The 26,731-nt window shown below is 33.6% G+C and overlaps 1 protein-coding gene, 1 long non-coding RNA gene and 6 other non-coding genes across 12 annotated transcripts; 1 reads left to right on the top strand and 7 right to left on the bottom strand.

Annotated features, from left to right (window-relative positions):
• Window positions 1–7,181: 7,181 nt before the first annotated feature.
• On the bottom strand, window positions 7,182–14,156 carry LOC128132197 (uncharacterized). The gene is made up of 2 exons (XR_008230250.1): window positions 13,746–14,156; window positions 7,182–7,342 (listed from the first exon to the last, which is right to left on the bottom strand). It is a non-coding gene; the product is annotated as an uncharacterized LOC128132197 (long non-coding RNA).
• LOC111898695 (small nucleolar RNA Z221/R21b) lies at window positions 12,796–12,889 on the bottom strand. Its single transcript, XR_002852675.1, has one exon. It is a non-coding gene; the product is annotated as a small nucleolar RNA Z221/R21b (small nucleolar RNA).
• On the bottom strand, window positions 13,002–13,104 carry LOC111898694 (small nucleolar RNA R64/Z200 family). Its single transcript, XR_002852674.1, has one exon. It is a non-coding gene; the product is annotated as a small nucleolar RNA R64/Z200 family (small nucleolar RNA).
• LOC111898682 (small nucleolar RNA SNORD18) lies at window positions 13,140–13,217 on the bottom strand. Its single transcript, XR_002852663.1, has one exon. It is a non-coding gene; the product is annotated as a small nucleolar RNA SNORD18 (small nucleolar RNA).
• LOC111898689 (small nucleolar RNA Z199) lies at window positions 13,301–13,380 on the bottom strand. The gene has a single exon (XR_002852669.1). It is a non-coding gene; the product is annotated as a small nucleolar RNA Z199 (small nucleolar RNA).
• Window positions 13,455–13,539, bottom strand: LOC111898679 (small nucleolar RNA SNORD24). The gene has a single exon (XR_002852660.1). It is a non-coding gene; the product is annotated as a small nucleolar RNA SNORD24 (small nucleolar RNA).
• On the bottom strand, window positions 13,589–13,690 carry LOC111898691 (small nucleolar RNA R12). The gene has a single exon (XR_002852671.1). It is a non-coding gene; the product is annotated as a small nucleolar RNA R12 (small nucleolar RNA).
• Window positions 14,157–18,591: 4,435 nt separating the features above from the next.
• On the top strand, window positions 18,592–26,453 carry LOC111898617 (uncharacterized). 5 transcript variants are annotated; one of them, XR_008230248.1, is made up of 4 exons: window positions 18,592–18,871; window positions 19,073–19,196; window positions 20,046–20,135; window positions 26,038–26,453. XR_008230248.1 is itself a non-coding variant. In XM_023894515.3 (2 exons), the coding sequence occupies exons 1-2, from the start codon at window positions 20,130–20,132 to the stop codon at window positions 26,335–26,337; spliced, it is 306 nt and encodes a 101-aa protein (XP_023750283.1). In that variant the 5' UTR covers window positions 19,501–20,129; the 3' UTR covers window positions 26,338–26,453. The 5 variants fall into 5 exon arrangements, 1 of the variants encoding a protein (XP_023750283.1); XR_008230249.1 differs by having other exon boundaries at window positions 18,593–18,851; XR_008230247.1 differs by lacking the exon at window positions 26,038–26,453 and adding an exon at window positions 25,733–26,029 and having other exon boundaries at window positions 18,600–19,196.
• Window positions 26,454–26,731: the final 278 nt, after the last annotated feature.

Raw genomic sequence — 26,731 nt, 5'->3', positions numbered from 1 at the left:
TCAGTAAAATGAAAAATGAAGAATATTGAAGAATTTCTCTCTCAAATTCCTTTCTTCAATCTCAGTTGTAACATGTGTTGTGAAATATAGATATTTTATAAAACTGTTGCGACGTTTTTATCATTGTTGCATTTGAGTGTGCGTGGAAAACATTATCCGTGTTCGAGAATGCTTCGTTGGTTATAAATAATTTTGAAGACAAAAGTAAAGTCTGGAATAGAAATTTGTATAACATAGATAAATTACTGTATTGGCCCAAAAGTTACAGTAAAAAATAACCTGTTAAAATGCTTCTCATAATAATTACTAAATTACTAAGTGTGAGACTCATGTATTACTCGAGTTGATTTAAAAAATCATTAAACATTAAAATGTAAGCAAAAAATATTTTTTAATGTACAACTTAAAAATAAATAAAAAAAAAGAAACGTATTTATTGCAATTTAATATATATATATATATATATATATATATATATATATATATATATATATATATATATATATATATATATATATATATAGGTGAGGTTCAATAAAGAACCATAATTAACCAAGGAACCAATTTTTTTTCAACTTTAAAAACTTATTTTTTATCAAAAAAAAACTAAAAATACATAAATTCATAATTTTTTATCTTTTTTCCAATGATATAAAATTCAAATTTTTTTTTTACGTCAAATTCACAATGGGAATCCAGATTCATACGGTGAATCCGAAAAATATTTTTCACATTCACAATGTTAATATATGAATTTAGATATTTTTAGATTTTTTTTTTCGAGAAAGAATAAGCTCTAGAAATTGAAAAAAAGATTTGGTTCCTTGAAGAACCCATAATTATGGTTCTCTATTGAACTTTTCCATATATATATATATATATATATATATATATATATATATATATATATATATATATATATATATATATATATATATATATATATATATACGTATGTATGTATGGGAAAAGGGAATATACATTACAGCCCAACCTAAGCTTAGATACTAAACCTCTTGAAAATACATTGTTTTACTATATAAAGATTACGGTTAATGGATTCACGATTAATATTTCAAGATGTAAATTCAAGATCGACACAATAGGGTTTAGGGTTTAGAGTTTAGGGCTTAGGGTTTAGGGTTTAGGTTTATGTTTAGGGTTTAGGGTTAAGGTTTAGGGTTTAGGGTTAGGGTTTAGGGTTTAGGGTTTAGGGTTTAGCTTTAGTGTTTAGGGTTTAGGTTTAGGTTTAGGGTTTAGTAATGTTCACTTGGATGAAGTAATAAACGATAATTGAGGAAAGAAAACGGAGATGATAAAACGATAATGAAAGAAATAAATGTTATGGAGAATGATATATTTACCAAGTGAAACCAAACCGGGTATATTTAGCATGTTAAAACGACATATTTTAGAGGTTTAGTATTTAAGTTTAGGTGGGGTTGTGATGTATATTCTCTATCCCCTATATATATATATATATATATATATATATATATATATATATATATATATATATATATATATATATATATATATATAATACTTTACATTTATAAGTATATGACTTAATTTTAAAAATTGAAACAAACCAAAAATTAACAAATGGATAATATTTATTTCAAAATTACCACAAAATGACAAGTGTCAAAACTTATAAGAGATTGACATGTGGCAAAAAAACGTTCATTTATTAAGGAGGATAACATTGCTTATTTCAGAAAAATAGAATTTCATTTCTATAGTTTAACACTAAAGAAATAAGAAATAAAAAAAAAATGATTCTCATTCCACATCTTTTATTAATAAATGGAAAATGAAATTTTGCCTAGACCAACTTTTTATTTGTGTTTTAAATTTTTTTTTTTAATGATTTTATTATATCGTTGAAAACTGATCGATTTTATTTTGCTAATTGCTCTTTGATGATTCTAGCTTCAGTTCCGTGTTTTTTTTTTCAATTTTCACCACCTAAACATGAAACGAAATTTTGGTAGCATTTTAATGAAGATAAAGTACAATAAAGGTTTAAATTGGAAAATATTATTGAAATTGTTGTCGAAAGATAATCATAAAATAACCGAACGTGCTGACTTCAATTTAACATGAACAACGCCAACTAGAAAAACTAAATATACTGCAGACAAAAAGAACATATTCCTAACAAAAACATGCCCAAAATCCAAAAAATTAAATCCGAAATTTGTAATAAAACGAAACATATACAATGCAATAACATAAAAGATGTTGTGTTGTATATGTTTCCTTGATATTCAAATATTTGGTCTATTCCTTTCGGAAATAACTGATCTAGAATTTCCTTGATATTCAAATAATGGGTCTATTACTTATTTCCTTGTATCAACCAAATGATACAAAACACAAATTGCATATTTTACAAACAAAAACGTATGTAAATTTTGCGCTCTTGGTTTAAGATTTTTTTCATCACCGTTATCTAATAAGATAATGTTATAGGGTATGCTAGGTCACATCCTCACAATCTATAAGGAAGTACTTATCATTCCACGTCATTGTATTGTTTTCACTTTTTAATTTATTTAATAAAAATAACGATCATTGAAAATAAAAATAATTAAAAGTAATTGTTTTTTTAGACGGCAGATTATGTCGTTAGTAAGAATCTCTTTATCCATGTTCGAATCTTAGGCTTCTACCCCAGAAGTATTACCCTCTACCAATTAGGTTAGTCTGGCAAATTAAAAATTTCTTAATAAACTTAAATAAAAATACATAACAAATAAAGAACTAATATTATAATTTTTTGTAACATTTTTTCATGAATTGTCTTTTCTCCACTAACATCTTTTCATGTCTTCACCCTCAAGATCATAGGTCGATATCTTCAAAACCTACATATTAGTTGAGACTTATTCATGAAATAATGTTTGTTGTTCACGCTTAGTTTCCTTTTTAAACTCGGTCTTTAGTTTTTGCGATTGAAGATGTTCGTTAAAGTTTTCTTTAAAAATATGGAGCTCGTTTGGTTCCAACACGTTTTTACCTAAAGACAATGTAGCTCGCCTCTTTTCATCCCTCCCAATCCGTCATCAAAGTGGTTCTTTTGGTGAAATCTCGTTGAGGTCGAATGTAGTTTGGGCATAGTTTTTTGATTTGGATGTCTTAGACCCGTTTTTTGTATCGAGTAGATTGCGTAAGTACATCTATATTAAGTATCATTTTGGAAATTTTTTTAGAACTTCTCAAGCTTTGACATGGGTAAATGCTTTACATGATTCAACTTCATGGCTTAGAGCACACGACACAATAAAAATGGTTATGAACGTGGTACTGCGGGTGAAACTTGAAGGTGTATATACGAGATGATGTCGACGAGCTGTGTGAAGGTGGTGTGATATGTGATGGCAGTGTGTGACGTCGGCAGACTATGTAAGGACGGCGTCGATGTTATATGGATGATAGGAGCGTCGATTTTAAAGATGCGAAGGTGGGAGATGAGAAAGAGAGGAACAAGTTTAGGTTAGGGTAAGACAAAGAAAAGTGTCTTTTAAATGGGCTTTTACATCTGACTGAATCATGTGTTTTTCTTTTTCGGGTCCTTTATGAAGAGGTAAACAAACAATCTAAACCTGTTCAAATCTGCTTTTTTTAAGATTCATTAAATGGTAAACAAACAACCCCTTAGACAATGATCCGTGGTGGCGTGGTGGTATTGTTTTCGAAAACAATTTAGTAAAAAAAATGCTTAATTTTTTCTGTAACGCCCCGATTCCCGAGTATCAATTTGTGGTTATTATTTCTCATTATTTCAAGGTCTACTCGACGAGTTAGTTTCCTGACTCGCCGAGTAGCAGCGGGTAGGTCCACGTGTTTAAGTGACCTACTCGCCGAGTCCAAGAAGAGACCCGACGAGTAGGAGCTGAACGATAAAACCCTAATTATGGGGTTTTGCACCCTTTTTAAAGGTCCTTAACTTTCCTTCCCAGCCTCCCTTGTCACCTTCACGTCTAAAGAAACCCTAATAGCCAGCTAGTCTCTATTCTTGAGTGTGTGAGACCAAAAGAGAATGTATTGGAGCATTTCTTGAAGAGTTGAGAGCTTGGGACAAGAAAGAGCATGTAGATCCAGCATTTCCAGTATTGTGGCATCAAGATTAAGGTATAAAGCTACCATCTTTACTTTTCATTGCTTAGATCTCCTATTTGTGGAAGAAAATGGTCATTTCTAGGGCAAGACATAGTCATTTTCGGGTTTGAGCTTGTCACAAGGGCAAAGTTTCAGATCTTGACTCCCCTAGGCTTTGTGGACAGAAAGCCTCAAGCTTTATGAAACTTTGACCCTCCTTCATGTACAAAACCTTCTCTTAATGCTAGTTATGAGTGTTTTAGTTCCATAAAGCCTTGCATGCACGTAAAGTTAGCAACTTTACGTGATAACAACACCCTAGGAGCCTAGATCTACAGTTTGGAGTCTTGGTTTCACGAAGAAGCTTCTATATGGATGAAGGACTGAAGGGACTCGGCGAGTTGCATGCTCAACTCGGTGACTCCGATGAAGATTTTTGTGGACTCAGCGAGTCAGACGAGTGATTTGGCGAGTCGGCTAGGGTTTTCCCAACCTTTGGACATGTATGAACTAGGCGAGTTGCAAGGAAGACTCGACAAGTCGGCCAAGGAATTTACGACCGCAAACCTTGGGAACTCGACGAGTCACTCTAGTGACTCGGCAAGTTGGCGAGTTATGCAAGGAACTCGGTGAGTAGCTAAGGGTACTCGACGAGTTGAGGTCAACATGGACTATTGACCTTGACCGTTAACTTTGACTTTGACCAAGGGTTGACCAGTTTGACTTTTAAGGATAATTGGTAAGCGGGTATTTATGAATTGGATCATTGATGGTTATAGGTGTTGGAGTTTGGGACAGTGTTTCGAGAGCGTGATTTTGTGGTTCAGTCCGGCATTGCAAGGTGAGTTATCCTCACTATATCAACAGGGTCTAAGGCACAAAGGTCGGCCCTTATCGGATATGTATCTGGGTATTTGCTTGATATGTTTATTGATCTGCTAGATCTGCATCCTAGTATATAGGATGATGTTATATTATTGACCGGTTAGGTCGATATTGTGGTTATAGGATGGTTGTTTTGTTAGTGATCTGTTAGATCGATATGATTATCTGTTATATACATGCTAGCGTATGATCTTTATGTGCACATGATTGTTTAATTAGTATGGGGGTTGGGTTGAGGCGGGTCCTGCTTCGTGCTGTAGGCCAACATACCCAAGGCAGACCGAATAGACTGCAGGCCCAGGAGGGCACCTAGTCAGGCCGAAGGCCCGACGAGCGGTCCGAATAGGCTGAAGGCCCCAAGAGGGAGGTCCAGACGTGTCGAGGCTCGGAGAATGGGCCAGATAGACTGAAGGCCCGGTGCGGGCGGTCCAGTCATACTGTAGACTCAGAGAGTGGACCAGGTGGACTGAAGGCCGGGTGCGGGCGGACCAGTCACACTGTAGACTCGTGATGCATGGTTGTTCTGTTACTTATATGTTTATATGATATGGTTATCTGTATGGCATTGGTATTTTTGGGTAACTCACTAAGCTTTCGGTCTTACAGTTTCAGTTTATTGTTTCAGGTTCAGCGGATGGCCGCGGGAAGGCAAAGGCGTGATCATACACTTCCTCGATTGATGATTATGATTTCTGGAAACTCGGATGTTTAAACTATTATGAAAACAAATTATAATAATTGAATGGTTTTAAACGATTTAAAAAGTTTTAAATTGACTCGAATTTTATGGATGTTACATTTTCGCATAAATATCGGGTTTCAAAATAACTTTTGAATTTGTTCATATCTAATGTCTTTTTTAGTACATTGTATATTTAGTACATTATATATATCACTTAACGACTCTTAAAAAAACTAAACGTGAACAAAATCAAAAGTTAGACAAAACTCTGAAATTGGTCCCTATGGTATTGAAAAAACTTTGGATAAGGTCCGAAACGTTTTCAACTTGCATTGATGCTCCAAAGTCAATGTTTTCGTTTGATTTTGGTCCCTGGGGAACTTGAAAAAGATTGTTTTGCCTTTTTTATTTCTTTTTTTTTTCTATTTATTTCTATTTTCTTTAATAATTTAATAATTAAAAATTAAAAATTAAAGAATTGGGCTCTCTCTCTCTCTCTCTCATGAATAGATGAATGAAAGGGTAGTTGACTTCTGAAGATAGGGCTGACAATTCTCGACACGACACACGACACAACCTGCGACACGACACGAAATAAATGGGTTTGGGTTGAATTTTTCAACCCGCCAACCTGCTAACCCGTTTATTAAACGGGTTATATGTGGGTTTCTCAAAAAATAAACAGGTTGACCCGCCAACCCGTTTATATTCTTAATAAAAAAATTATTTTATTTTTAAATGTATTTATGTATCAAGTATTAATGTTTAATAAGTATTATAATATATATATATATATATATATATATATATATATATATATATATATATATATCGTTGATTTATAGACAATTTGACTGTTTTGACATTTTGACTCGTGGTGGATGGTCTAAGATCGTAAATCGTAACCTATAAGGATAAGTCTGTAACATGTTTCTATGAATGTTTTTACTTTTAATTTGGATGTTTAAGACTTAAATGTCTAAAATTCGGACCCACGAACCCAAATCTAACCCATGAACCCGCCAACCTGTGAACCCGTATAAATAAATAGGTTGGTGGGTCATATATGGGTTTATGTTCCAAACCCGCCAACCCGTGACCTGTATGTTTAAATGGGTCGTGTTTGGGTTGGCATATTTTGACCCGCCAACCCGCGACATGCCAACCCGAACACGACACGATTGCCAGGCCTATCTGAAGATAATCAACATTATGAATGAACTTTTCGATTTAAGCATATACTAAAAAGGTGTAAACTTAGGTCTTTGATTTCAACGGAATGGAGAATGGGATGAAAGGGTGTTTGTCTTCACCAAAAAGGACAACCACCAAATTATTAGAACACCACCGTCGGCCACCAGTCACCTAGAAACCTTTAATCTGAAACACCCTTGATTTTCAGACAAAGACAAAAAAAACCCCTACGATCTGAAAATAACACATAGTCGACAATGTCACACACAAAAACCGAGAACGGCGGAAACGTTCTGGGGCGGAGGACGTCATGTAAACAAGCAACAACATCCTCCATTACATTAATAGAATAATTCTAATTACAAGTGTGTTCTTTCATAGTATAAAACAACATAATGAATACTCAAAATAAAAGACGAGTCCTGACTGCTCCGTCTTCTCTAAACCTTGCATCAGTACCTATTTATTTGTAACCTGAGAATACAAGTTAGCAATAAAGCTGGTGAATTCATAAGTATTTTAATGTTATTGTTTTGAAAAGTTGTTATGAAAGACTGGTGAATGTTTGATGAAACATTTAGTATAAGTATGAAAAACCCTAGAAAATCTCATATTTCCTACTAGTATAAAAGTAGTCTTCTACTAAGACCCGAATGTTTTGAAAGTAGTCTTTTACCAAGACCAGACTGTTTTGAAAGTACGCATCACTTGAAAATGTGACGGTTTTTCCCTGTTTAACTATTATTATAAAACTATAAAATTAATAATATAATAACTTATGTTGTATCCTTTGGTACTAAGATACACACGGCGTGGAAACTCGCCGTAAACGGATCAACCGTAGACATCCGGAGATGTGCATTTACCTCTGTTGCTAACAGTCGGGTTTAGGAATAGTTAGTCCCTTAAGTATACCTGTAATGGTATCAACCGTAGACATCTGTAGATGTGTCATTATCCTATGTAGCTAACAGTGGCTATAGGAATGGTTAGTCCCACAAAGTATCCTTTGGTACTAGGATATAAAGTCCAATCTATCTCGTCGATTATGTGATTGTATCACAAGGTAAAGATAAGAAGGAGAACTATATAACAGTATCTACACATATAATATGTAATAGTAACTCATCATATATCATCTACGTAACCGTACTCATCTAAGCGTATCTATGTAAACGTATTCATGTAAGAGGAATCTCTGTAAGAGTATCCCTTCATATAGCATGTAGTAAAGACTCATGAATGAACTGACTCTGGTGTAATTTCTTGTAATAAGAATAATGTTTTGTATCCCCTAAACTATTCCTATAATAGTTTACTAGAATGTAATTGATGAGTGTCCAAGTAGGTTTATACACCCTTGCTACCCAAGAGTGTCGGAATTGAACTGACTGATGGAACATTTATGTCTATATAGGTACACATGATATATAACAAATATTTAAACCACCTTCGGACGGGTACCCGATATCCCACCAGACCACATCCAAATCGAGAAAAAGGAAACATGGTGGATAGCATTCCTAAGTCTTTTAAACATTTCTTATATAACTATACATATAGAGGCATGCACTTTATAATATAAAAGCATAAAAGAAGTTTTGTAAAACCTTTGAAAAGTTTAATAAATAAGAATTTATGACTTGATGTCAGTTTATAAATCGATTTGAAAACCGTTTGACAAGACAGTTTAAGTGTGAGAAAACCTTTGTTTGAAACACGACTATAACATATTCAAAAGGAAACATATAGTTTGTAAGATAGTTTCTAAAAGTGTTTTAACATGTAAAAATGTTTGAGAAAGCTATTTGAAGTACTCTGTTTGGTGAAACGGCTAAAAGTGTAGTAAGTCCAAATGTATGTTAGTTATAAATCACATGTGATTGATTTCATAACAAAAACGTATAACAAAGATTTATGTCTTTCACACGGGGATAACCGTGTGTTTACTTGTATTCCCCCCCCCCCCTTTAAAGTGTATAAAATGCATTAATAAAACGTTTGAAATTGTAGTTTATAGGGGTATGATCTCACTTGATTGAAGTGGTTGATTTGAAGTAGTCGAGAGAAGAATCGAGCAGAACTTCGACAAGAAGAGTTGAAAACGCGGGAAATCTTAGGATTCTCGGGAAAATCGGGAATCTCGGGAACACAAAACCTTCCTTCGGGACTTGAAGGTGAAAACCAGGGCTTTGGGAGGGTCTCGGGGGCATAAACGCAGAGTCTCGGCGCGAGAAAGAAAGGAACTGAGCAATGGAACTCGGAGCCCTTGAAATCTATTTATAGGGGCATTTTTGAGGTGTGCCACGTCGTGGCAAGGGATGGCCACATCGTGGGGAGTCAAACTTATCCTCTTCCATTGATTGGATGCCCTCAGTCACTTGTCGGGTCGCGGCAAGCTTGTGCCACGTCATGGCAAGCCTGACAGCCTCGAATTTCGGGCCTCGAACTTGTAAAATCTGTAACTTTCGCATACGAGCTCCGTTTTCGACGTTCTTTATATGCACGCATAGCTGAAAATATGATCTACAACTCTCGTTTAGACTTCATCGGCAAATTTTGAATTTATTTTTAATTATTTAATTATAACGGGCCGGGACACGAAAAGTCCGTTAAAATTCCATAACTTCTTCATCCGATGTCTGTTTTTGTCAGACTTTTCGCCGTTGCGCTACTATTATTGAGACCTTCGATTCTCATTTAGGTTGTTTTGGCCAAAAGTCTCTCGAGCTCTATTTCGAGTTTTTAGCTGCCTACTGTTATATCTGGATCTTGGAAAAATCATAACTTCCTCATACGAAGTCAGATTTGGACGTTCTTTTTATGTACGCTTACGGTTTAATGTTATCTACAACTTTCCTTTAGATACTTAAGGCTAAAAACTATTGTATTGAAACTTTGCGTTTTTCGTTTAATCGGTGTTGCCGGTTTTGTCGGAAATGTTAGAATGGTCATAACTTCTTCGATATAACTCGGATTTTTGTGTTCTTTATATGTATGAAAACCTTGTTACGATTCCTACTACTTGATTTAACTCAAATAAGATTTTAGGAAAGTTATATTTTGACCTAAATTTGACTGGTTTTACATTACATTGTCTCTAAATATCGGGTTGTCATAGACAAATAGATCTCCAAATCCTCAATTGAAAAGTGATGTCGCTACCCGTCTTTTTTCATTTTTGCTTGAAGCTATGAATTATGGTTTTCGTTCAAGATCTGGATTAGCAATCAATCGTCGCCGCCTAGCAATCAGTTGCCGAAAACCCTAGCAATCAACTGTCGCCCCCATTCCGATGAACGCTAGGGTTTCAAATGGTGATGTTGTCGGATCTATCTCTAACCCTAATCAAAATTCGTCTCCACACCCGAGATCTAAAGACGGAATGAGATTTAAAGGTGACATCAATTTTTGGAGTGTATGTGCTTATTCGTGTTTGAAGGCAAAAAATCAATTTCTTTCCACTGAATTCTGGCATTTATGTATTAGCTATGAGATGAACACAAGATCTTTACTTTCATATTTCCCTTGATTTCTTCATCTTCATCTGATTCCTAAATCTTCATCTTGTTCAAATGATAGTGGTGATATTCTATTTTTTTGAAAACCATAATGATGAATATGGGTTTTGTGGAGAGAGAGATAGGTGGGTGGGGTGGGGGATAATATATTTTTGAATAAATTACGGAAATCATTCCTATGGTTTGGTCAAAGTTACAAGTTTGGTCCCTAACTTTTTTTTTTTGCACTCGGATCGTCCCTGTGGTTTGATTTTGTTGCGTTTTTCATCCCTTGCGTACATAAAGTTAGGGACCAAACGTGCAATTTTGACCAAACCATAAGGACGAAAAACGCAACAAAATCAAACCACAAGAACAATCTAAGTACGAAAAAAACGTTAAGGACCAAACATGCAATTTTTTTACCAAACCATAGGGATGATTTCAGTAATTTATTTTATATTTTTTTTATTTTTTTAATTAAAATAGTATTAAAATTATTATAAAAAATACAAAAAAATAAAAATAAAAACATAAACCTCATTTCAAGTTTTTTGGACTAAAATCATGAAAATATTTTTATTTTAGACCTTCAATACAATTGAAAACGTTTTTCAACCTCATCCAAAGTTTTTAAAATACCATAAGATTCTTTTCGAAAGTTATTTTGATAAAAACAATTACCCATTTGTGTACGTATTGATGTTGTATCTTATCCCATGAGTTCGATCTTAAAGCTAAATAAACTCAAAAATCACAGCACTTGTGATTCCACTTGTTTGTAGACTTGTCTAAATCCATAAATCATTTGATTAGAAATATAATGTAGTCATGAAATGCACCTGCTTAGTCAAGATTCCCCTAATAAATATTCAAGTGCATTACAAAATTGTACATATATGAATAATGTCCTTTCGTAGGTTATATTTTGAAGAGAAGCAAAAATAAATCTCATAAAGCCATTAATATCAGTAGGAGATCACGTGGGATTTGTTGTAAATGAGTTACAATGAATAAAAAAGGTAAGCAACTGTTGCATTTATTCTCATTTGGTCTCTTTCCTTTTTTTTGTCCTCAATATACCATCGAACTTGTTGTTTGTGTTCATCATAACCCTTTGACCGGCTATTACAGGTCAAAAACCAGTCAAAAGGGTTATGGTAAACACAAACAACAAGTTCGATGGTATATTGAATACAAAAAAAAAAGACCAAATAAATACAAATACAAAAATTAATTACCCTCAAAAAATCATTTTCCCCTTTTGTTTACCACTGTCTACTTCTAGACACTATGCCTTGCTCCATGTAATGGGATAACAATGTTATATGTCCCCAAAACTTATGAATACATTTCTCAAGAGAATTGGTTTTATCACCAAAATATTTAGATGCACATGTTCCTCTTTCGGCTTCTCATTCGAGATAAAAATTATACATTGCATCATTGGATATTTTACCTCTAAAAAAAACTTTTCTTTCCCTTAATGTTTTTCTGTCGTAATCATCGGACTCTCTTCATTTCATTAGAAATTGTGTTTTTAATTATATTACAATTACAGGTTTATGTTTATAACAGAATTATGTTGATGAACAAATGATAAGGTATTGATTTATCTTCTCTAACTTCATTTTGCTTATGTTTTAATATCTTGGTTTTAAAGGCTTTATTGATATTTTATATAACTGTGTGAATCTAGCCATGACATTTATAAATTTTGTGATTATTGACTTGGCTTTTTAGGAAACAGGTTATGGGATAAATAACTTATATATAAGCTCTCAGGGACTAATTGTAGCAATTTATGGAAAGGGCAAACAAAGGTGAGCTTATTTCTTAAAAATGTAAATGCATATTGGTTTCGTATCCTTTTATTCAAAATCATGTAAAAGCTGTTTCAAAATTTTATTCAAAATCATAGATAGAAAATAATTAACAAAAACCGAGTAAAATTTACCAAAAATGAAACCCAAATTTGATGAAAAACCCAAATCTGAGATAGAATAAAAACCCTAATTTTTGGAATTAAATTTTTGCCCCCAGAACAAAGCCATCAAGAAATCGATCATATATCTTTCCCCTTGTAGCTGAAAGAAGAGGCAATATAACGAAACCACAAAGAAACTACAAAATCGTAATCAATTTTTACATAAGAAATCAATCGATAAACCAGATTAAAAAAATATATTTATAATATTTCAATACATCGCGATTTTTTAATCATGAAAATAGAGGACCCATCAGAAACCAAATATTTATCCCCAAATGCTTATAAAAGCTAATCGGTCCGCATCATGGTTTAATTTCTACCAAGAGAAATTCCATCATCTGGATCCTCATTAATCTACAAATTTTGATTCGAGATAGTAAAAAAAATACTAAATCAAAACATTTTTTTCAAAAAATAAATTTTTTAATAAAAAAATAGGGCTCAGAAACAAAATATGGGTTATGAGAAAGTTTATCGATCACAATGAATATCAGAGTGGTGCATGACTTTCCTGTTTTATCATCATCGCCCCTTCATGAAATAAATAATCGTATTATATAAGAATGTTTTCAAAATCATAATGAAAGTTCAATCTATTGTAATAACAAAAAAAGAAAAAGAAAAAGCTTGGAATGTTTTTTCACATCTGCTCAGATTTATGAACTTGTAATCTCATTGTTTCCTTTGTTTGAAAGAAACTCTGAAGTCTGACATGTGATAAGTTTCATAATTCATCAAAACAGAATACAGAAAAAGTAAATACGATTGAATATTGAGAATGGAGATCAGAGTTTGGTTAATAGTTTGTCGATCACTGAAAATTCAGAAACACGGACCAATAAATTGCTCATCATATCTCAAAATAATCAAAAGATTAACATATAAGATATCAAAATAAAAATGAAATAGAAAGAACAAGAAGATAAAATAGGGCTAAATGTGGAACATCAGAGACTTAAATACTAATAATCATGAACATTTTGTTCGATCATCTTGTTGCAGTTATTTTCTCATCACTTGACAAACACAACATGTAAATTAGTTTTATATGAAAAGAATAATTTCAAAAACGAAATTAAAAATCCAAAATAGAAAAGGCCTCAGAGATCTTGGTGGATAATGAATCATCAAATGGGATAATCCCATCAAGAGTAGCAAATATCTTTCTTACATCAATGGCCACAACAGTAAAAAAAATCGATTAAATTGATTTAGATAAATCGTAGTATAATGAGTCAGAAATGGAGTGTAAGATCACCTTCCTCTTCAAATAAAAACTATTATAAAGAGAAAATCATTGGGAATCCGAATGATTTTTTTCATCATACTCGTTATCAATGATATAATGATAAATATAGAAAAGATAAGTAAGTTTGAATGTATCTACCTTGTCACCGAAAAGCCCTAGCTAAAGAGGAAGATCCGGAGCTAAAGGTAGCCACATATAGAATTCAAATATATGTGATCGAAATACTTCATTTAGCCTAATGATAGATCCCTTAATCCACCGTTGAAATTGGACTCCGATCAAGGAATTGCAATATCAGGCTTAATGATAAGCCCATTCAACAGACTCAAAACGATGAAGTACAAGTAAATCGAGCATTATTGAAACATAAATGATGATGAAAGGAGGATGCGAGCTATTGAGAAGAGATGAAGTAGCTGCGATTGAGTTGTTTGGTTGCAAGGAGGATGTATTTTATATGCAGATGTAAATTAGGGATGGTTGTTTCAAACCCTAGCTCCTTGTTTTTGCGTTTTTCAGTAAGGCTACGGCCATAGGTCGCTAACGTCTTGTTTTTTTTTTTTTTTTTTTTTAATTAAATAAAACAAAAGGAAGGAAATTATTGATAGAAATAGGAGGGGAAAGAATAAAAAATTATTCTTTGTTTCAGAAAATAAAAGAAAAATTTTAAGTTTTGTTATGAGACAAAAAAAAAACAAATTTAAAAGTTTTTCTTCACTTCATTTTACTTCCAAATCCGTCCAATTTAAGAGGAAAATTGGGAAATAAATATAGCTTGACATTCTTTCCTTCCTCTGATTTTCCTTTTGTTAAAATAACTCGGGAACACGATTTTCTTTCGATATCCCTCACTTTCCCTTCATATTCATCTATATATGTCTTTAAGTAGAACTCAGGAACAAGGCGTAAGAATGCTACACATCAACTCTCGTTAGGAGGCTTGCTAGGAAGGACTCGTTACACCCAAAGTAAGAAGAGATGGAATGGGGCAAAGGGTTGTGATCGGCTATTTTTTTTCTATTTTACTTTTTTTTACCAAAATAAAAACTATTAAAAATACAACATCATATGGATGCTACCATTCCTACCTTTTTACAACTTGGATGTTATCATTTTCTCTATCCTATATGGCTTCAAAAACTCATGTGTAGCTTTGAAAAATCTGATGTGGCGGCATGCTAACCATGCTACCACTCCCTCCAATACGGGTGAAAGTGGGTCCAAACCCGGACCGGATGGACCATAACCTGGAAAACCTGGAATCGGTTAACGGAATTTTGTAGGATCGGAAACCAGATCAGTATATAGGAACCGGTTCTGGTCCAGTTTCGGGTAAAGTGGGTCTAGAACCGGAAAACCTGAAAACATCAAAGTGGGTAGGGTGGAACTAGGTAAAGTGGGTTTAGAACCAAAAAAACCGGATTTTTTTGGTAATTACCTAGGGGGTTGAACTTTGAAATTTTCTATATTGATCTCCCAATTTCGGGGACTGTAAGTCATTGAATATGAAACCAAAATTGACAAAACTATAGTTTAAAATCATTTACAAACTCTAAACTATACTCTGAAAAAAACCACATGTCAAGCTGACTTTAAACAAATGAGATATGCATATTTTAAAATTTTCACAGAATACAAAATACAAAACACAAATAGCTGAAAATTTGAAAATTTTCAGCTTTGATATCCCGACTTCAGGGACTGTAAATCATTGGATATTAAACCAAAAATGACAAAATTATAGCCTAAACTCATCTATAATCTCTAAAATACAAGTTGAAAAAAACTACATTTCAATCCGACTTCAAACGAATTAGATATGTATGTTTTAACTTTTTCATATAATACAAAAAGAGCTGAGAAATTAAAAACTTTTAGTTTTGATATCTCGACTTCGTAGGATTGTAAGTGATTAAATATTAAACCAAAAATGACAAAATTATAGTCTAAACTCATGTACAAAATCTAAACTAGAAGTCGGAAAAAACTTCATATCAATTTGATCCGACTTCGAACGAATTAGATATGTATGTTTTAACATTTTCACAAAATACAAAAATAGCTAAAAAACTAAAAACTTTCAGCTTTGATATCTTGACTTCGGGGACTGTAAGACAATGAATATAAAACAAGAAATGACAATTTTATAGTCTAAAATCATGTATAAACTCTAAACTACACTTTGGATAAAACTGCATGTCAATCCGACTTCAAACAAATGAGTTATGTATGTTTTAAACTTTTCACAAAAACTGATTCCAATCCGTAAAAATGGTTATGGTTCCTAACACTGGTTCCGGTTCTTAAACCAGTGTACCCAGAGTCGTTGGACCCAAAACTAGATAACCGGAAACCTAGATGAACCTATTCCTTAAAATCGGAACCCGGACCAGTTCTACATATTTTGGTTCCGGTTCCGGTTCCGATTTTCCGGTTTTAAATTTCATCCCTACCCTCCAACCTAGGGGAATGGGGATGAAACGAGGGCTAGCTAACAATAGTGGAATGAAACGGAAACTAATTATAAATAAATTATGATTTAAGTTAGAGGCAAGTTCAATGGGATGGAAAGATTTGATATTTTTTTGTCTTTCCGTCCTCATTATGTATGACTTATTTAATCAAAAAACCGAATCGATCAGCGGTATTCTGTTTAGTTTTATGTTCTACTAATATTGATTTTTGGTTATTTCATTTTGGTCCGGTTTGGGCCGATTAAAGTTCTAAACACTTTCTTAGATAGTAAACTTCTTAGTAGAATGGAGCTAGTTGGAACTGCTTAGTGGTATTTCGGTTCCGAAGACTTTCTTATATATCACATTTCTCTTAATTTCATTTTTATCATCGTAATTGTAACGTCCCAAAAATTCAGATAAATTTTTTGCTTTTAAATTCATTTCAATCATGCAGTAATCATATAAAATAGTCGAGAGTTTATCATAATACCATATTATCAGAGTACAAATCTCAATATCTCATGATGCGGAAAATCATAGGTGGATGCAGTGCGATCAGGTCGGACCCTTCCCTTTGAGCTTGAATTACTTGAAACATAAAGTGAAAATCATAAGCACAAAGCTTAGTGGGTTCCCCTAAAATATATGTTAAATGTGACTCGAGAATTTGGATGATGTTCATGGAGCATTTAGAGCACTTGGAACTAAATCGAGCACTTGGCGTTCATGGAGCATGTGACAAAGGAACACATCATCTGAGAAATGAATGGATCAACTGACAAAGGAAAGGATCGAGTGTCAAAGGAACGGATCATTTAGAAGGGGGTTAGGAGCAACTAGAAGAAGTTTGGAGCACTTCGAGTGATATGAAGCAACAATGGAGCCTTGTTGTTGTTGAATTAATGTCTAAGTCCATAACTATATTTGGTATGTACTTGACCTTGTTGTAGCATGGTCCTTTTGGGTTGCCTTCACTGGAGCAACTTGACTAGATGATTAATGGAGAAAGAGGTTATTATGGTTTATTAATATATTATATGAATAATATATTAAAGGAGAAATCATATTTGTTTAGTTAATATTGGTCAAGAATTAATTAAGAATTAATTTTGTGAACAAAAGAGATTAATTAAACTTTGGGGACTGAATTGTAATTATTGGATAGTTGCAAAGTAGGTTGAGAAACCCTAGGGATAGGGTGGACGAAATCTTTATGGATAGCCCTTAACATTTCATCCAAGGTAGGGATCCAGAAGTTTTTATGGGCTGCTTGGTGGCTAAGTAACCGGATAATGACTCTGACTGAAACCCTAATCTCACACCTATATAAAGGACCCCTATGCTTCATATTTCGGCTACTACTTGAACCCTATAGATCCAAGAGCCGAATTTGAGCCTTCCCACTCTCTCCAAGATCTTCCAACTTGCTTTGGTGTTTGTGATTCATTAGAAGCATCACATTTGAGGTGCTAGGTTCTCATAAACTAAAGATCTTCAAGCAACAATCAAAGGTAACATTCTTATTAGCTTATTTATGTTGATTCAAAGTTTTGTTGTATGCTAGATTAGGGTTTGCAAGTCTTGGACAATTTTGCATGTACAAATAGAAAACTAGATCCAAGCAATTAGGGTTTGCATGAACACCATAGGAATGTTGTTTTGCTCATAACCCAACAGTGGTATCAGAACCTAGGTCATTTCTCTTTTGTATTTGATGCATTGATAACTTTTTAAGGATAAAAAGTCGAAAAATCATGCCTCTGACTGATAGACTCGTCGAGTCACCAGATGAACTAGACGAGTCAGGGCTACTCGACGAGTCAAGTTCTGTGACTCAGCGAGTCGAATCGTCTGGTGGCTGATTTTTCGGGATTTTGACTAAAATTGAGGTGGGACAATTACCATAAACTATTTTAACTGATAAAACTCGATTTTTTCAATATGGTAGTGATTATCTCAATTCAATTGAAGGATAATTGTCAAAAATAAGATAATTACTTGTTTTATAAGATAAATATGATTATTTGTATTTTTTATTTGAATTATCTTATTAAGGAAAAGATTAGATCAAATTATGTGATAGATATTAATAATAAGATTAATTAATAGTTTTTCAAATTTGATCTAAAAGTTAGTTTTGAAAAGTTTCAAAACTTGCCCTCAAGTTTTGGAATTTAAATTTTTTATTAAAAGTTTAATTTTGAAATATTTAAATTCTAAACCCTAGAAGTTTACAAGTTTAAAATTCAACCCTTATACTATTATAATATTATACGATATATATATATATATATATATATATATATATATATATACACACACACTATCTTATAAAAGAAAGCTAACTATTTCTAAAAATAGATTAAATATAATAATAATATTTTTTTAAGATATTCAAGTCGTTAAGCTTATAGTACAACCCTTTATAAATAAAATATTATTAAATCTTTTAAAGTTAGTTTTGATCGAAGTAATCCGTCGTCAATGTCGCCCTGTCCATTGATCGAGTCAATTGAATCCTAATATATTGGCAAAAATATATTAATGGCCACTACCCACCATTCATTCACATTTCAGAATTTGAATTTTGCGTTTTTGAAATCCTCTGGAAACTGTATCACGCTCTCTTCAAAAGCAATTCCCCCTTCTCCGCCTTACTCTCTCACTAAAACCCTAATTAGTCAACTACTATTTGTCGCCTCCACCACAACACACATACAAACACAAAAACACACCCTGATTGACCAAAAAAACATGACAACCTCTCACCAGAGAAAGAAAGGAAAAGGTATATGCAAATCAAAAAGGGTAATTTTTCTCTTCATTTTATCTGCCAGCTAACTCTTGTGGTTTTGTTGGGTTGTGAGCTCAAGATGATTAAAGTTCTAACCTAATATTTCTTAATCTGTTGAGTTATGAGTTTTTTTTTTTTTTTGGGTTTTTGGGTGTTTCAGATTCTGGTGTTTTGTATGGTACTAGGTTTCTTTGATTTGGATTTTTTGGTTTCAGGATTTGCAGCTTCTCCATGGTCAATCAGGAATAAAATTCCTAAGTTATTAATCTAATCTTGGTTCTTCTTGATTTAGTTCTTACTTCTGTTGAATCCTAGCTCATGCCCACGAAGATCAATGAGGTAATAATCAAACCATGATTTCTCCAAATAACCTTCAAATATCCTAATCAACCTCTTTCTTCTCTTATTAGAGGCTTTATATGTATGCTGAAAGTATTTGATAAGATCCATATATATATATATATATATATATATATATATATATATATATATATATATATATATATATATTTCAGTTTCAGGTTAATTAAATAATATTTCTTATGTTGGTTGATACAGGAGCACATGAACTACATGAGGTGTGTATATATATATATATATATATATATATATATATATATATATATATATATAAGGCTTGATGGTTCCTCTACCATAATGGAGCATCCGAACTTGGTTGGCTCAAAGTTTGAGAAAGATTCCTTACCACTGCTTTAAATGATGTTGGTACTAAATATTGGTTTCATCTTTCATGACAATAAATTTAAGTTTCAACTTTTATTCTTAATTGATAGCTGTAAAATCACTATATGTGGTTGTAGGTATGATTGGTACAAAGCAACGATGATTTAAGAAAAGAATTCGACATGACAAGATGATTATTCACTACGCTTGGTTGTACGACATTACCTTTTCATTTTGTATTTTGAACTTGATTTCAAATATTTAATTTATTGATTTTACTGAATAATTTTACCTGGTTATTTATACTTAGCTTTACTTAGTCACTTCTTGGTTTATAGGAGTACAATAGTACATAGTTATTTGCTTTACCCCAACTCATTGTATTTCCTATTCATTTTTTTCCTTAAAAGTGAAAGACTTGACATGTCATGACATTTTTTTGTATGACAGATAAGTTGCAAGACGGCTTCCTAAAACAGGACAGTTGCCCCAATGCCTATGCAGATGACATTAAATGTAATGACAAGGAAGCTTTCACCAACTTTTAGCGAAGCATATATGGAACATATATAAGCTTGGAAGTCGTGGATGAAGGTACTGTCTAATTTCTGTTTTTTTATTGCTGCGATTTTTATCTATGTTCAATTTGAGGTGCAACGAGGTTTCAAATTTCACATATGAAAAGAAGTCAAACATAGGAAGCTTATTCATGTTCTAGAAGGTAATTTTGAAAGATTTTGTTGGTATATTTAAAGTAACTTATCGAGACTTGAAATGATGAATTTACATGTCTATATCACATAATCACTTGAGTAACTTAAGGGATTAAAAAATAGGATACATCATGGAATTCAGAGGTCAACACATATTGCAATGAACCAGAGCACTCTTTTAAATATCCCATAACTCTATTTGATAGTTAAAGAATTAATGTTTTTTAAATATCACCTAACTCTATTTGATAGTTAGAGAATTAACATCTTTTAAATTTTGAATTTACCTTTATGTCGTGAATGTTCTTAATTGTTCGTGTGAAAAAACTATTTGTCATCATTGCCTCGCAAATATAACATAACATGTTTCCAAATGAAATTAATTGCCTAGAGAAATTGTTTACCGCTGCCGCTTTGCACGGGGCACACAACTAATGTGTGTGTGTGTATCTATATATATATATATATATATATATATATATATATATATATACAATGCTAGTCTTACCGTTAGTAGGCCTCATTCACGAAGCCGATCTATAAGGGGGTATAAGGTTGTTGCCTATAAAATGGCAGTCTAATGGGTGTCCACTCTCACCCACCGCTTCCTTGATTGGTGGAGGGTCGTTAGCCAAACGGGTAGGATAGGACAACTAATTCCTCATTAAAAGTATAATTATTAATAATGTAACCAAATGATTTTTATAAAAAATTCTCAATCTTAGTTACTTTAGGAAAAATGTGAAATAATGCTATTCCATGAAATTACACTTTGTACCATTGTCAAGTCGTTATTGGAGCGTGCGTGGATAACCGATACATTAATATGGACTAGCAATCGTGGCAAAGGGTGACTTGATGTTTATCATAGATCAATGGAGCGTGTTTGGTTAACCGGCACATTGATTAGGTGATTTGTAACATCGACATTACCAAGTATATTTGCATGGTTATTCACACCTTTATTGTGATCCTCGGTATCCCAGTCACAAACTTGAAGGGCATATCGAGATTTAAACATGTCATTGAAAAGTTCAATGAATCTCAAAAGATCTAAGAGTTTTCAATACATTCAAAACTTAATTTCTTTTCGTTTTTCATGGTGGAAATTAGTGAATCATCATTCAATTACCTTCAAATTGTTTGTTGTTTAGATTACCGCATCCCTCTTCTAAATTGCAAATAATGTTGTTGGATCCTAGACCTAATTTCTCATTTTGTCACAACTAGGAATTTTGATGCTTTGTAAACACTTAACAAGGATAACATTATAACTAAAACTTGAAAGCATGTATGATGCTTATTTTTGGGCCATAATGGGCCTAAAATGGATTAGTTTACCTTAATGGGCCTTGTTGGGCCATAACAATCCAATAAGCCCTAAAGAGCCCCAAATCCATTCTTCATGCAAGATTGGGTCGTAATCCACTCCAAAGTCCCAATGGGACGAAAGCTATCAATTTGGGCTTCACATTACGAAACTCAAACACTAAGGCCCAACTCTTTTCTCTTCCTTCTCCCTCTCTCGGCCCAAGTAGAAAAAAAAAAGGAAAAGATGTAATTAGGGAGGGTTGACCTTGGAGGTGCCACCTCCTTATTACACCCCATATTTCCATGCAAAGATCCAAAATGTATCCATGATAGTCATTTAATCACCTCTCTCTTCCCTTCTATTTTTCTTCTTCGGCCGAGAGCATAAGGAAAACATACACACGCAACATCAAACTTCTTCCAAACTCCCTCAAGTATTCTCCTCCTTCCCACTCTAAAATCTCGAAATTTTGCTTGTGCATCAAGAGGATTTCAAGAGAATATCATCACTTCTTGGTAAGTTATACATATCCAAGGATTATATAACTCTTTTCTCATGATTAGATCCCTTCTCTTAAACATTTGTGGTAATCATACTCCTAGAATCACCACAACTTCGAGATCCACATCAAGTGTTGCTAGGACCAAAAGTCTTCTTCTTATCTTCTTCAAAAACCGAAACAACTAAGCAAGGTGAGTTCATACCCCTCTATTTTCAGTTTTCACATCTTTATGGGGGAGAATACAAGTAAAATGTGTAGATCTATGTGTATGTGTATGTTATCTGTGATTTCTTGTGTTTATGTGGTAAATATGTGCCAAAAATGAAATATATTTCGAGATCTATAGTTCATGGAGGAAAAATATGTGATCTAGGATGTATTACGCTTAACAAGTTAAGAAAAATTATCATCTAAGGTTATAATAAGCATGTTACAACATAAAAGTCATTTTTGGACTATTTTTGTCAAATAAACAAAAGTTGGGAAAAAGTTGTCATTTGCGGCTTTTATAAGGATCAAAAGGGTCGAAACAGTTAAAATAGAAGTTTTTATGAACATTATGCTTTTCAAAGGACTAAAAATTGAAATTGTAGCATATTGGGCTAAAATTTGCGAAAAATATGGGTTTTAAGGGGCTAAAATGGTAAATTTCTCAAAACAGTGGGTAGAAAAGTAAATAAATCTATTTCAGGGGTTAAAATGACCCTTTTTTGCCAAAAAGGATTAAAAATGTAAAGTTTTTGGATTTTGGGTCAAATTTGTAAAAGTTGCGAAAAGTTTGGATTATAAATGAAAATCTTTTTACTAAAGGGGCTGAAACTGCCAAGAAGTAAACATTTGGCTGAAAACATTATTTAAATAAGTTATGGGCCAAAATGTCAAGAAAAATAGTTTAAGGACCTAAAATGTCATTTTTTTTATAAAAAGGGACTAAAATTGTCATTTTTATTAAAGAAGGACTGAATAGGCCAAACCAATATTTTTGAGTTAATTATTTTATTATTAAGATATAGGGTCAAAAATACCAAATTATAACTTATGAATTTAGAATGAAAAATATACATATATTTTCATAAATTTAAATATCGTTATAAAACAATCGATAAACTTCGTGCCGTTGCGATTTAAGAATTGTTCAATAAGACTTTTCGACAATTATACTATACCTAAAACAAGTAAATATTCAAATTGTTGGGCTTGAAAGATTCTGTTAGGGGTGTCAGACCCAACAAATAAAGGGGTACGATATAGTCCAAAATAATCCCACTATATTGCACTAAAAGGTAGTACAAGGCAAGCAGGGTTGATCCACAGAGACACGGGATAATTAGTCTATACCTCTTTGCGCAAGGTACTATGGTCACCAACAGTAATAAGGGGGGCTTAGAATGCAATGACTAAACAAACAAATTTAAAACACGAGTAGACAACTAAACGAATGAATTAAGTTCAGATTTTGTAAGGACTCGAACTCCATGTATGACAATTTAGCAATGTGACTCAAATGTGACACAATATTCGTTCAATTCTATCTAAGTTGGTACTTGAAAGTGCTAATAAGCTCTAACACTTCCCATTCACCACATTAATTAACCAAAACAAGCTCTTTGATTAACCCTAACCTTATTAACCTGATCTAAACAAGCTCTTAGAATTAGATTATAAGATTGCATGAAGCTTTATGTGAATGTTCCCAACAACACCCAATACTCCTCATAAGCTCGGGAGCGTAAAAGTGTATGAATAAGATTTACACTAAATTCATTCAATAGAGATTAATTTAATGCTTGTTACTTGTTCAATTTCACAAAACAATTACGGATTTTGTAAAAGAGATAACTTGAATGACCTAACCCTAATTCAAATGGCCAATAAGAATCACAATTATGATCAAACATTCGATTGAAGCAAAATCAAATTCATTAGATAGAAATTAAGAACAAACATCATGTCATATGATTGAAATCACTACTAAGAAGTCAAAACATGAAATTGGAGAAGCTAGGGTTCTAGCCACACATGGCTAGAACAAGATCACAAGTCTAAAAGATGAAATTAAGTGTAATTACAACTTAAAAAAACAAGAATTAATGTTTCCAAATGATTGACGGACAAACCCTTGCAAAAACCTTCGAATTCTCCTCCCCAATGGTGCTCTGATATGTAGTGTGTGTGTAAAAATGACCCTCAACCCGTAATATGAAAGATAGGAAAAACTGCCAAAAGTTGGTTTTTGGGTCGAACACGACCCGTGTTAAAATAGGCTAAACTGACATGGGTCGTGTTCAGAAACACGCCCCGTGTTGATTTGCACTAAACTGACACGGGTCGTGTTCAGCAACACGCCCCGTGTTCATCATGGTCAACAGCTCCTATTTTTGTCAAACACGCCCCGTGCTCACTTTTCAGTGTAAAATCAACACGCCCCGTGTACTTCTCTGACTCCAATTCCAAACTTGATTTTTCCAACTTTTTCGTTCTTCACCCGATCATCCCGAAATCTTCACCAATGCTTCCCGGCACTTCCCAAAGCGCGTTCCAAGCTTTGGTTTACCTGAAAAAGACATAAAAGTGTGCAAATAAGGTTGTTCTAGAGACTAACATGAATATGATGAAATGCAAGAAAAAGGAAGAACAATTATGCTAAATATATACATGAAAAGTGACTAAAAGGCGTGCAAAAAGGTGCACAAATTGCACCTAACAGATTCCAATCATGCTTATTGGGCCTTCGTAACCCATTAACATGACTTATGGGCCTAACAATAATAATACATGTTTATTGGGCCTCCTGTGACCCAATTACATGCTTAAGGGACCCTCAATGGCATTTACATGTTGTTGGGCCTCAGTGGCCCACTAGCATTGCTAGTAAGGTCCAAATAAATCATATGCGAAGTAGGCCAGCGCACCCTTCGTATACTCGACAGCCTTAGATAATATACGCGATCAGTGGTACCTCGTGGTCTTCTTCTCCTCGTCTGTTAGGCTTACCTTCTATTTAAGTAAACGAAAAATCAGGTCGTTAAGCAAGGGTAATCAAATTCATTTGGATTAAGTGAGTAATTACGGGCGACACCATTAAGTGTCGATCGTAGTCTGTAGTTATAATCAAAGTCTCCTGGAGGGTGAGCGAGAGTTTGTGTATAGATCTATACGGTGGTGACTCCACCACACCTAAGTTGTTCGCTACAATTAGACTCGGCCAGTTTAGGGTTACAAAATCTGAAAATCTATTCCTGCGTTCACTAGAATGCCAAGGTAGACGAACTATTCATTATCATGCATGGTTATAACGACTCACATAAAAATCCAATACCATCTAAGTAATCAGGATAAATCATATTTATTCGTTGTGACAATATAATAATACAAAACGATCATATTATTTATCGGAAAACATCAAATTTTTCGAGGGAAATCAATATTATTCACTTGTACTTTCAATAACTATAATGCAAAACTTCTCATTTATACACATATTGAAATCATTCACGCATATACCTATGGATCTTCACACTTTTTTTTATAAACAATTGCGAGTTCAGAAAATATCGGATTTTCTGGGTTTTATAAACTACACAAAACATTTTCATATCAAACCTACTTATGAACTCACCAACATTCTTTATGTTGATGTTTTCAAAATAACTTGTATTCTCAGGTAACAGATAAACTGAAGAACAATACCAAGTGTATTAGGATGTTATGTTTTGAAAACTCTCAAACAATTTATGCTATGGAAATGTAATATTTAGACAATGTACTTGATGTAAACAATGTCAGTTGTTATATATTAATGCATGGTGATGTTTATGTTATGTTTCATCTATATTCATTGTGATGATATTTCAATTTAAGTCACGCGATCCCTCGGACGTTTCTGCCGTCTGGTTCGGGGGTGTGACACATTTGGGTGTTTAATTGGGGATTCTTATCTAATCAAACTTTGTCTCTTTTCTATTTCAGATGTCTACTTCGAACAACAACAACGCTTCTGGCTCAACCTCTTCCGGCTCATTCTCACTCATGAATTTGTGTAGGAGGGTGATTTTCGATGGGTCCAACTTCAACGATTGGATCCACAACATTCGAATAGTTACCCATTACGAGGACAAGGAGTATGTCCTTTACAAGGAGCTGAAAGAAGTTAACGTCAAGACTGTTACTCCCGAAGAGATCGCTGCCTTCGAAGCTCCCGAGCGAGATGCTACGAAAGTCCATTGCATCATGCTTGCGACAATGACCGCTAAACTCCAAAAGTCCTAGTGGACTACTACCCCTATGAGATGCATCAAGATTTGATGGATAGGTACCATCAAGGTGCGATGCATGAAAGGTATGAGATCATCATTGTGGTGATCACTACCAAAATGAAGGAAGGAGAGTCTTATATATATGAGATGGGTTCATTTTTCTTTCATTTCTCTCCTTCTAGCCGTGATCTCTTGCATTCTCTCTCAAGTATCATCCTCAAGAACACCATCTTCTTCCCTTAAACACTCCTTTTATTTTACACCTCTTTGGTATACCACGAAAGGCCTTCAAGCACTTACCGACCACCAAAAATCTTCAAGTGTTCTTCATGTTCTTGGGCCTGGAACCACTCATAGGGCCGTAAACCCTTCAACATGGGTCGTCAACACTCATGTGTTCTTGGGCC

This window comes from Lactuca sativa, chromosome 2 (genome assembly GCF_002870075.4).
Source record: "Lactuca sativa cultivar Salinas chromosome 2, Lsat_Salinas_v11, whole genome shotgun sequence".
Lineage (NCBI taxonomy): Eukaryota > Viridiplantae > Streptophyta > Magnoliopsida > Asterales > Asteraceae > Lactuca > Lactuca sativa.
This window is presented reverse-complemented; position numbering and strand designations above follow the sequence as displayed.